The following is a 12,018-nucleotide window of genomic DNA, read 5'->3' as shown; positions in this document are numbered from 1 at the left end:
GCAAACACTATAAGTCTCTAAGAGAAATGAACCAGTTGCTATCAGTGGTGTGGAAACTTGGAAATTGAAGTGATGCCTTTTCATTTAGTGAAATAATCACAGAATGGTTGAGGTTGGAAGGGACCCCTTGAGATCATCTAGTTCAACCCCCCTCAGCTCAAGTAGAGTCAGCTAGAGCCAGTTGCCCATGACCATGTCCAGATGGCTTTTGAGTATCTCCACAAATGGAGACTGCACAACTTCTCTGGGCAACCTGTTCCAGTGTTTGACCACTCTGAATGGTAAAAAAATGTTTTCTTGTGTTCAGATTGGATTTCCTATTTTTTTAAATTTGTGCCCATTGCCTCTTGTTCTGTCAGTGGACACTACTGAGAAATGTCTGGCTTCCTCTTCATTGCCTCCCATCAACTGCTTGTACATATTGATAAAACCCCCTTGAGTCTTCTCTTCTACAGGCTGAACAGTCCCAGTTCCATCAGCCTCTCCTCTTATGAAAGATGCTCCAGTCCCTCAGTCATTTTTGTGGACCTATGCTGGACTTGTTTCAGTAAGTCCATATCTTTCTTGTATGGGGGAGCCCAGAGCTGGGCACAGTACCCCAGAGGTGGTCTCACCGGTGCTGAGTAGAGAGGAAGGATCACCTCTCTCAATCTGCTGGCAATGCTTTTCCTAATGCAGCACAGAAGGCTGTTGGCCTTCTTTGTCACAAGGGTGCATTGCTGGTTCATGGATAGCTTGTTGTCCACCAGGACCTCAAAGTCCTTTTCTTCAGAGCTGCTTTGCAGCCAGTCAGCCCCCAGCATGTGCTGATGCCAGGGGTTATTCCTCCGCAGGTGCAGGACTTGGCATTTCCTTCTGTTGAACTTCAAGAAGCTCCTACCAGCCCAATCTCCAACCTGCCCAGGCTGCTCTGAATGGCAGCACAGCCATCTGGTATGTCAGCTGCTCCTCCCTGTTGTGTACCTCTGTGAACTTGCTGAGGGTGCCCTCTGTCCCTTTGGTCCAGGTCGTTAGTGAAGATGCTAAACAATAAAGAAAGGCCTGTGCATGCTAGAAAAGTCACATACATTCCTCACAGAAGGTGGCAAGGTGACCTGGACTTGCCAGAGAGGAGTTCCTTATAGTAACATCTTGGAAATGGTATCTAATTCTTTAAAGTGTGAACCTCCTTTCTGACACGCTCTGTGACTGTCCATGAGCTTTCTTCAATTTAAGCTTCTTTAGAGTGCTTTTGTAACACCTTAAAATATGTCCTTTGCTGATTGTAGTAATACAGATATATTTTTCTCTCCATTTTACTTGTTTCCTTTTCATTTCTGTCACATTTTGCCTTTCTGGGGACCTACGCTTGAAGCTCTCCAGGTTCATAGGTGTTAGGCAAAGCTGGATGTGAAGCATCTGTAAGGCTGTGCACAGTAGTGTCAGAGGTTGTAGCTTTCAGTGTTCTCTTATACTGTGACCGCGTAAGTGTACCCAGTTCTTTTGCTCTGCGGTTTATGCTAAACAACAGCTTCTTGTTGATTGATCTTTCCGTCACAATGCAATGCACGTGATCCGTTGCCAGAAAGCAACCAGATGTCAACAACTGCTCTGATCTGTTTCAGACTCTTCTTCCAGGCATTCAGATCCTCTCAGGCGTCAGGTTGTGACAGATAGGCTTATATAGCCCAGAGAGTACGGGAATTAGGTGCTTTTAAAGGAGAGTGTTGTGTTCACTTATCTGAGCTGCAAACTGCTTTGTTATGTGAGGCAAGTTCTAAGGATTAAGTCTGCATTGGTACAGTCCTTGCTACTGCAAGCAGGGGTATTGGTAGGAATTAATGAAATGATTCTGTCATAAATATTAGTTTCAAGTAATCCTCTCTTTAAAAAAGAAAGGGTATTTTTTCTTTTCTGAGCTCTCACTTTGCTCTCTTGCACTGTCATGCTGTTGTGAGAGAAATTGCTTTCTGGGTTTTATGACCAACTAGATTTTTACCTAATGAAAACATTACTGCTACTAACATTAAGTCTGTGGGTACTGAGTTAACCTGTAAAACTTTAATAAATTTGAAACAGCACAGCAGGTCTGGATCAAGACTCTGCTTTGTCTCACACAGCCATGGAGTTTCTGAGCTATTGAGATCCCTAAAGCTATTTTACTGGATCATCAAACCAAAGCCTGAAGCTGTTCACAGACATCGTTCCCTAGATCCAGCAGAGCCAGGAGAGTGGCTGGTGTCCTCCTTCCTGTGCCCTGCTGGAAGGTGGTATTGCGTACGCACACGCACAATCTGACAGTTCACTTGCTTGTGGCTTCCATTTAAAAATGATGGGCTGAACAGTGCAGTAGATCTTTGCTAAACTGTATGGATTTGATGAGGTGGGTTGAGAAGATATTCAGGTGGTTGGCCCAGCTGGTAGGTTGAGAGAGGCAGTAACCTCCAGCGGCAAGCAAGCCACACAGGCCTGGGGAGGACATGTGTGCAAGTGGGGGTTCACAGCTTGTCCCAAGCCACAGTGATGTGCAACTCTGTAACATCTGTGTTTCTCTTACCCCTGCACACTGGGTGCTGTTTTATAAAAATGTCGTTACAATTAACTTTAAAAATTAGGAAAATTTGTCTGCTTCGGCTGTTGCACTTAAAACTTGTTTCCATTTCTTCTTTTTCTGAAAGTTTAGTTCAAGTATAGTCAGTCTTCTGGAGGCTCTTATGTTTTTATTTCTGCCCCAACCTGTGTTGCCTGTGCAACAACCTATCCCTGTTATACCACCGACCTTAATTCTGTTCTTTATACCTGCCTTTTTTCCTCCTCGGGACTAGAGCTTCCAAAGGAATAACATTATGACATTCACATTTGCAAGACCTGAATACCCTCTGAACATCAGGATCCCAAATACGAATGTTTAGTCTCCTATTATTTCTCATATGGCCTGAGGGTCCTCCAGTTATTACTGTAATATTATTATTACTACTGAAAATAAATATCATGCAAGTTAATATCAGCGTACCATATCTATTCAGCCCCTCTCTGTGTGGGAGAGCTTTGTGTAGCTAACATCCCTTCAGGGAGTTTATATTAGATTGATGAGAGAACAGTGAATTACTTCTTGTCTGGTTCATAATATGCTGATTATGAAAAATTCTGGCCAGGATGATCTAGTGTTCCCAGTGTTGCTAATGGACTCTGGAGTTTGCTAAGAGTCCATCCTGCTGGAGGAAAGCATAAGTGTTAAAAAAAAATATATATATGTAAAACTTACATTGCTCGGCTATTGGGCTTGAGACCCTGTCAAGCTCTTTCTGTGGCTGAGAGAGGGTTGACCTTAGAGTTTCATTTGTTCCTCTCTGCCAAAAGTCTAAATCCGTACAGTTTCAATATCCTTGCTGCCCTAGGTATTATTCTCATTCAGGATTTTATGTACATGTAGGCTAGACCTTCACTGTTGATACCAGTGGGAGGATGCTGATTTACACCTGCCAAGAATTTACAGGGTGGTTTTTCTTTCTGGCATGTTCATGCACCCACCCTGGGAGAGACTCTGTTGTTAGTGCACAAGACAAACTTTCTTTTTTCCCTTCAACTTTTCCATTTCTTGGGAGAGATAGCCCCCATACACTGTAGGTCTGCTCATTCATGTGCTCGCATCACCCCTACCCCTTGAAGTGGGGAAGGCCTCAGTGAAACCTTTTGTTTCTCATAACAGAAATCTCTTGCATCATTGGCTCAAGCTGTTTATGGTTGACGTCTACAGACAATTTTGGAAAACCGGACTGGGTGTTATCTTCAGTTGGTGTCCTGGTGTCTCAGGAGAGGCAGCAGCTGCTTCTGGAAAACAGTCCCTCCCATGGAGAAGTTGAAGGTAGGCAGAGTTACAGTTCCCCTCAAATGGACATCTGCTTTCTCCCAGCACTGGTAGCAGCTGTGGGTGGCAGCAATAGGAGCCAGCAGGCTGAGGCCTCAAGCACATGTCACTAGAAATATTGCCATATGCTGGTTCTGGTGCACCACTCCTAAGTGTGTTGTCAGTGCCCAAGACTCACTAAGACCCATATAATGTGTGTGTACTGCCTGAGTTGTGTATGTATGTACCCTGTATACAGCCAGCCCCTTTATATACGCCTTTTGTATCTCCCTGATTTAGGATAAGCTACTTTTGCTTACAGAGACTGGATTTTTCTTAGGAAACTCAATCCTTTACAACTCAGGGCTGGCTCCGTGTCTGCTGTCTAACTTGCAAAGTCTTTGGCTTTTGTTTTGTTGGACATGTCTTCACTCTGCTTTGTTTGGTTTCTTCTCATTCCTTCTATCACTTATTCACTTATTTCCTTCATTTTTACTTTATTCTCCTTTCTCTACTTTCTGTTATTTTTGAGTTTTATGCATAGTCCTCTCCTTTCTTCTTAAGATTCCTTTCTTCAAACTCCTTATCTGTTTTCCTTTTATTATGTCTCTTCCATCCACACTGTGTGTCTCTTCTTTTTTTTTTTTTTTTTTTTTTCTTTTTCTTCTCACAGGGCACATTTTCCTCCTGAACACCAGTAGGCTCCCAGACAGATGTGAGTTCAGCCTGCATAGCCCCATCCTGCCTGGGAGCTTGGACTCTTGCTTGCTGGAACTGGCCATATATTCACAGGATGCTGTTCCTCTCCTCCAGAGGTTCACAGTTGAAATCAGATATGTGGAGACAAACAGAAATATAATAATTTCTCTGAGAGTTGACCATGAGGAGGATGCCGGGTAAGACAATTAATTTGCAGCTGTTTAGACTTTGAATTGCAGGGTAGTGTGGAGTCCCTCCAGGCCACTGTTTATCAGCATCTTCTCTCTTCTTGAGATCATTGCTGCTGTTACAGGAGAAAATGAAGGTAGAGCTGTCAGGACTGAAGTGTGCAGCTTCCTGGCAGGATGTCAGTAACAGACCCAGGTTTTGTGTGTCCCGTTTGCAAAGAACACACTTATTTAGGACTCACTCTTCTTCCCTCACATTTGGAAGGGTCAAGAGTGGTTGACTCTCTCACTGATGCTAGGACTATAGTTGTAAAATGTACTCGGTCCAAAGACTGTCTTGGCAATGTGACTGATATCTCTAAGTATTCAAGGGGTCCTATCGTTGTTACAATGGTCACATTTCTCATTTTGAGGTAGGGTTAATTTTACCTGTTTTGTAATTTCCTCCTCCTGCCTGCTAAGTTCAGGAGCATCCTCTTTTGCTTCATTTGTAGAGTTCAGGGTGGGGAAAAACAGAGGCTAGAGGTGAGAAGAGGGTGAAGACAAAAAAAGAAAGTGCGGCAACCCTGGATCTTGTCCTGTGTTCTCTTCTCTTTGATCTTCCCATTGTTTAACTTTTTCATTTCTGCGTGTAGCAGAATGTAGTAAGCAGTAGCAGAATGCAGTAAGCCCAGCAATGGGCAAAGTGAATGAATCACAACAGGAAAAGGTGGAGAAAAGTCTATATGCCATCTGATTTTGCCATTTTCCATGTGCTTGTTTTTCTTTTGCTGCAACCTGCCTTGTAAGAACCTGGGTCAGATCCACAACAGAGCTTTTTATTTCCATCACCTGACTGACTCCCATGGAGAACTTAAGCAATAGATCCCAGTTCTTGTTTTCTTTGAATTCTTGGCACTCCCCAGGCTGCCATGGAGATCTGTAGCCAAGACTCCTGGTCAGCCAAAGATAGCAGAGTCTGAGTAAAGAAATATATTTATTGTCTTTTGGATCCCTCTCTCTCTCTTCCCTGCTTACAGCTATTGCTCACTTCCTTCCTGGCTACTCCTTCCCCTTCTTCTTGCCAGTTTCACAAGGAATTGGTTGCATTTTCTGGATCAGTTTCTAATGTCCTTTTTTACCTATAACTGCCCTTGCTACTTAGAGTATTTGACAAGCCTCTGCAACTGCAGCCACAGCTCCATTCCCTCATATAAACTCATAAAATACCCTTTTGATATACCTAGCTAGCCAGACCAGGCTTTGATCACAATCACTGCAGCATCTCTGGAATGGATCATAGATGTTGTGTAACAGCTTATTTGAGCACTGCAAAACAATTCTACATGAAATTAAGATTACCATCTCTCTAAAAGTGATGGCATTTAGATTTATTAGAATGGAGTTAGCTCTACTGGAAGTTGGCATAAACACTGGTATTACTTCTTAGTGAGTGAAATGAAACACTGGTAAACGCAGAGGATTTAGTATTACAGTTTTAAAGATGGAAGGTGACTGAGTCCTGCTTTAAATCAAGATAGAAAGGAGGGATAGAAAAGAGATAAAACAGAGTTAGGAGCCATGTTAGGTCAAATACCCTTCCTTTTCCCCCTCATTACAGGGAAACTGTTTAAAATCTCTGCACAATTCCAGAAAAATCTGAACATGCAGGCAGAACGAAATTTATTTCTAACACAGTGAATGAACTGCTTCTTACTAGGTAGTCTGGAATGAACATTCTCTCCATGATTAAGATTTTAACAACATTGGTTGTTAAGGAGAGAGACCATCCTGAAGTATTCCCACTTTCCAGGGGCTTTCCGTAAGGAGAGAGAGTTCTACAAGCTTTTCTGTGTTAACCAAACACTGCTGCACAATTTAAGAGCAGAACAAGAGAAGACAATGAAAAAATGACCTTGAGAGAGATGCCTATGTGTAGGTACATAGTTTAACCATTGACAATTACTACCAAGAGATTGTCCTGAGATCAGAGTAGAAACTTAGGTATAGAAAAAAAGGCTAGGTAGCACTTTTTTGAATAATCAGGCACTCTAGAAAATCCTGCTTCAGTCCCTTTTGTCACCCCTCAATTCCAGGATCAAGCTATACTTCATCATAAATTCCAGCTGCACCAGATCACTTCAGTGAACCATCCTCTTTCTGGACCTAGAAATCTTCTCCTGATGGTATTACCTCCTTCAGCATCTATCAGCTACACAGTTCCCAAAAGCTGACATATATGTCATGCATGAGAGAAAGTTGCTGTCCTGTCCACCTCCCTAACTACTAGGATTTATCACTGAATTGGTAGTATTGAAGCTGCCACTCATTTTTTCACACATGAACCTTAGTGAAAGAACAAAGAAACAGATGGACATTCAGATTCCATGTTCTCTGAACAAGTAGGGCAAAGTCACAGTAGTTACAGTGTTTGTTCAGGTCACATCTGATGTCTTTTTTACTATTTTGCTTACCCCACCTTTTCCCTCTCTACCATGCAGACCCAGAAAAAGTCACAGCTGAAAATTCTTCTGAGTCCTGTGTGCTTTTGTTTTGAATGGTTTCACATGCTTGTGTTTGTTGTTGACCACAATTATTTTAGTGTTGTCAGCTGAAACTGTTTCAGTAAGAAGCTAGTTACTTTCAACTCTAAGTACTCACACTTCAGTGAAAATAAAAAAGCATCACTTGGGGCAGGGATAATCTTTTCCCTTTTTGTGGTCAATAAGCCAAGTTGATTTTGTTGTTTTCTTTCTGAAATATAAGGCATTGGCCATGATAGTCTTGGTAGGTCAAAAAGCAAAAAGTTCACGGCCATGTGCACACATGGGTTTTCAGTTAGCCAGCCTCACAAAACAATTATTGCTGAGTTTTTTCTGTCTTCTCCCTTTTTGTGGGGGCGTGGTGGTGCTAAAATGGCCTGCCAGCTTCCGAGACACTTGTAGAAACTTACCATCTTTGACACTTCTGTTCTACTAATGAGGTTGGTTTTGACCACAGAAGTTATTTAACTTCTGTACTATTGTACATGGAAACATTGCCATATAGCTAATCTGAACATCTAGAAATATGTATGGTCGTTCGGGTTTCATAAATTAGGTGTCCAACTACATAAGCCTTTGATAGGGAGTGGTCTGATAAGCGTCCTCAGAAAATGCCTAATACGTACTGACAACAATGAGCACAGCCATTTTGATTTAAAAAATGCAGCTAGAAAAGGAGAGGCTGTCCAGCTGTTATATAAGACTATGATTTTTGAACACTAATATACAGAGTCAAATAAGAACCCTCTAACCACTTGGTGAAGTCAAGAGGGGTAGACACATGTTCTGCTCTCTCATCTATTTCCTTTTAAGTCCAATGGCTAGAACTGGATGTTTGTGAAGACTTGCCAGCAACAACTTCCTGTATGTAGAAAAGTAATTTAAAGCTTCTAATTTGTATATTCACTGATTGAGCCTGGAAGCTTAGCATACATACCTTTGTGCGATAACCCACGGAGAGTCCCCTTAATTCAGAAAAGGTTTCAGTTTTCCTGTTCAGCTTTCTTGAATTTTTCACTCTTAATGAAGAAATTGTTGTTCTTAATATTAAGTCTTTCTTAAAATTAATGATCAGTTACCTTTGTTGGATATGGAAAGGCATGGCAAAGAAAGGATTGGCAAGGAGAGGGAAGAAAACTTCTGCTCAGCAGAGGAGATTGAGAGGATAATAAAAATCAAAAGTTGAAAATACAAATCAAAAGCTGAAATTATCGGTTTGCAGGGTGAATCTTTAATTTTCTTGCCTTAAGGATCAGGTTTCTTGCAACTCCAAACTTTCTATCCATGCAAATTTCTCAAAATTCTATCAGACTCTGACAGCCCTTCCATATACACAGATCAATTTTAACATCTCTATTTAGAAGAAAAGTAATATTACCTTGTTACTTGAGATCTGGTTTGACATAAAATCAATAGTAGAGGTATTGCTAAGCTTGGCTTATCTGGAAGCCTGCTGCAGTGATCCATCTTCTGCTAGATTGACAATGGGCTTCATTCCTGATTCCATTAAGAAAATTAAATTGGCTCTGACTAGCCCCTGTTTGGATAGTGGAACCAAGCAAAGAAGGTGTAATTATTTACAGCATTAGAAATCTTGCTGCAGTTGTATCTTGGGTGCAAGGCTTACTCTGAAGGGGAATACTTTGATGATAATGAGACTCCATACACAGAAGTATTCTGGGTGATGCAAAGCTACTTGTCATTTTTGCGGTCTCTGGATGTTTGCCAGCTTTTGCTGTGGTGTTATAAATGCAGTCAAATTTCAGTACTAGAGGGATTTCAGTGCAGAACTAGAATGTTTCATGAGACCTTAGGGCTCTGACTCAGAAGAGCTGCCAGTTCACACAAGTAGTGGTTTAAGATAGTAGCCTTGCTCTTCTACCAGATGCCACAGTTCTCCCAGCAGAGATGGCAGAATGGACAGTGTGTCTTTCTCAGTTGTGATGTTTCAGAGGCTGGTTTATTGACTTACATCACCAGCAGTTTTCATTTATTTTGATATACCAGGCTATAAATGGCAAGTTCCAGAGTGTCTGGCTCATAAACCATGTAGGATTGAGGTGCAGCAGCTGAACCAGTCATTGTTTTCAGCTGTGGTGCAGTAATCTCTTTAGTTGATACCACTAAGTGTAATAGTGGTTGTGAGTCAGAGGCTGTGTGCTACAGGTTCCTGCACTCAGGGGTGTGATAACACTGCTGATACTGGGATGTCTCAACTGTGGGTTGGGTTGTAACTTAGTGGAGGCACTAGAACTATGTCTCAATGCTTGGAAGGTCTAGTACACTTAACAGATAAATTCAAAAGATTTAAAGACTGTCCTTACCTTCAGTGGCTCATTGAACCAATTTGATTAAGGCCCATTGATTTTTGTGGCCAACAGGATGCAATGGAGTGAACAAAGCTGTGTCATGTAGCAGAAGTGACTCAGTTCTGGGTCAGTGCTGAATGGTGTAGGGTGTTGTGCCACAGTGTGGCAGGGGGGATATATTTATAAGTACATTTATAAGATATATTTATAAGTGCTGGACGTTCCTGAAGCTGCACCGTAATACAAAATGAAAGTAAAGCAGTTGTTCTCCTTTGTGGGGTAGTAGGGATGGTGCAGTTGTAATTCAGGGCTGGACATTTCTGAAGCTGGATTAAATTACATTGAACTATTGAACATGATATGATGGGACAGGAAACATGAGAAATAGGGTCATCTTGATAAGAGGAGCTCAACTTCAGATGAGTTTAGGGTATCTGTGGGTATTTCTGTGTACAATGGTGAAAGTGGAAGATGGGGGGATGCCATGGAAGGGATAGTAAGAAACTCTCACCAGAAAAAGGTATATAGGTGGTTTGTGGAGGGAAGAATGAGTTAGGTAACTAATCAGTGGCAAGCAAAAGTGGAGAGGGTGATAAAAAAATAAAGTTGCTTTAGGTTTTTTGCAAGTCAAATTAGGTGGTCTTTGATTTTCATATTGTGTCCAGTAGAGATGTGTCTGTTGTCCAGGGTGTTGCCCTCTAATGTATTTCTGGTGCAGGACAAGGGCTAGATGATCACTTCATGGCTGCTTAAGGCATTTCACAAATGAAAAAGTAATACTAGGAGCAGATCCTGAGCAACACATCTTAACACTGTGGCCTGGTCTCCTTATCATGCCACTGGCACTGACTTGGAGTCAGTCAGCCAGGGTGTCCCTGGCAACATCAGCAGCATGTAGGATATGGGTAAATTTACCTCTGTCTGGTACTCTTTTCAGAAAAGAGCTTAGAGCAAGGATTCCTTTCTCACTATCCTTGCTACAACCCCTTTACAAAATAATAACATATAAATTTAACTGTATTTTATTATCTTGTTAACATGAAGTAGAAGGACAGTTTTTAAACATAAAAATAAAATAAAAAGATTTTTAAGAATCCTCCTGGATTTTTTAAATGATTCCCTGATACCATGGCTTCCATCAGACTGATCTGAGTGAGGTACTTCGAAAATTCCCATTTGGTATTTCTCTCTAGCTTTCAATGCCTAACAACTCTCTTTAAAATTAGAGTGTATTGGACCATCTGTCTTTCTCTGAACTGCCACAAGTTCTGCACAATTGAGAAACCTTTGCTGTCTAGGGGCTGTGGCATTTGTTCTGTGGTGAAATGTAAATTGCCAGAGCAGTCTGCATTTTCTGGAACACCACTTCTCTTCTTCCCCTTGCTTCATGTGTGCACTCTAGCTTGTTAAGCTGGGAGATTAGATAGAGAATGCACAGAAAACGGTTCTCACACTTGACACAATCAAGAAACTTTCAGGGCCAGACATTTACTTCCAGAACATACAATGTCAGTGTTAGCTTGAGGAGATCCAGAGACTTGGGTGAGGAGATCCAGAGACTTGGGCAGCTGCTTGGTTGATCTGTACTTGCAAGAGCAAACAGAACACAACCATATATGTGGAAGGCACATATGGGGGGTGGGGGGGCGGTGTTTGTCCAAAATTGGTGATCATTTAAGCCCCATTTTAACTTAAGAATAATTGGGAATGGTTGGATCTTTTCATCATTAGCAATAGGATCTGCAGTGAAGATAAATGAACATGAGCTAGTTAGGCTCAACACCACTTGTTTTATATTGACACCTGTTTGTTATGTTGGAGTTTACATTCATTGATCTATTCCCCATGTGGATACTATTATTTCTATTTGGTACAGTGCAGAATCTTTACGCTAGAGGCTCCACGGATTCCAGTACACTGTGTGTATGTCTGATAGGTCTTTGTTGTCTTCTAGGATGAAATGGAAATACCTGATGGCCCAGATTGGCCGAATAGAAAGACCTTTTAAAATCACCTTGCTGTATTCAAACTGTGGAGCACAAGAGGTTGGAGTACTGGCAGTGGGCTCCTTGCAACTCAGGAACTGTTTTCATGGTATGTTGCAATACAGTCAGGTTTGGAACAACCAAATGCAGTCAGAAAAGAGAGCAGCATCCTCACCATTGAGGGTATGATCAGGGAGTCAGTTAGATGGGATTTAAATGAAAGCTGAGTCTCCTGTGGGATTTCTGGCAGTGCTTACCTCTCAAGGGTCACATTTGCACGTGTTTTATGTGTGTGCATGCATGTGTACATGCTCCAAAGGCAGGGTTGAAGCTCAGAATTATAGAACTGATTTAAGTGATCCTCTCTGCTTTTCAGCTTTGCTTTGCTTGGCCTTTGTACAAGAAAACAACAGGGCTTGTGCTGCATCCAGCAACAGGGATGGAAAAAAGTCTTCACCTAGATTATTTTAGCATTTAGTATTTTTCTTT

General features: G+C 41.7%; 1 protein-coding gene across 1 annotated transcript in view; it reads left to right on the top strand.

Moving 5' to 3' along the window:
- Positions 1 to 12,018, top strand: part of LTK (leukocyte receptor tyrosine kinase) — a 101,738-nt gene that overhangs the window by 46,337 nt on the left and 43,383 nt on the right. The window contains exons 4-6 of the mRNA XM_068397354.1: positions 3,689 to 3,844; positions 4,500 to 4,722; positions 11,499 to 11,638. Of these exons, the coding sequence (XP_068253455.1) occupies positions 3,689 to 3,844; positions 4,500 to 4,722; positions 11,499 to 11,638 (519 nt within the window). The remainder of the gene's footprint in view (positions 1 to 3,688; positions 3,845 to 4,499; positions 4,723 to 11,498; positions 11,639 to 12,018) is intronic.

This window comes from Nyctibius grandis, chromosome 4 (genome assembly GCF_013368605.1).
Source record: "Nyctibius grandis isolate bNycGra1 chromosome 4, bNycGra1.pri, whole genome shotgun sequence".
In the NCBI taxonomy this organism is placed as follows: domain Eukaryota; kingdom Metazoa; phylum Chordata; class Aves; order Nyctibiiformes; family Nyctibiidae; genus Nyctibius; species Nyctibius grandis.
The sequence above is the reverse complement of the archived record's forward strand: the minus strand, read 5'-3'. Positions and strand labels throughout refer to the sequence as shown.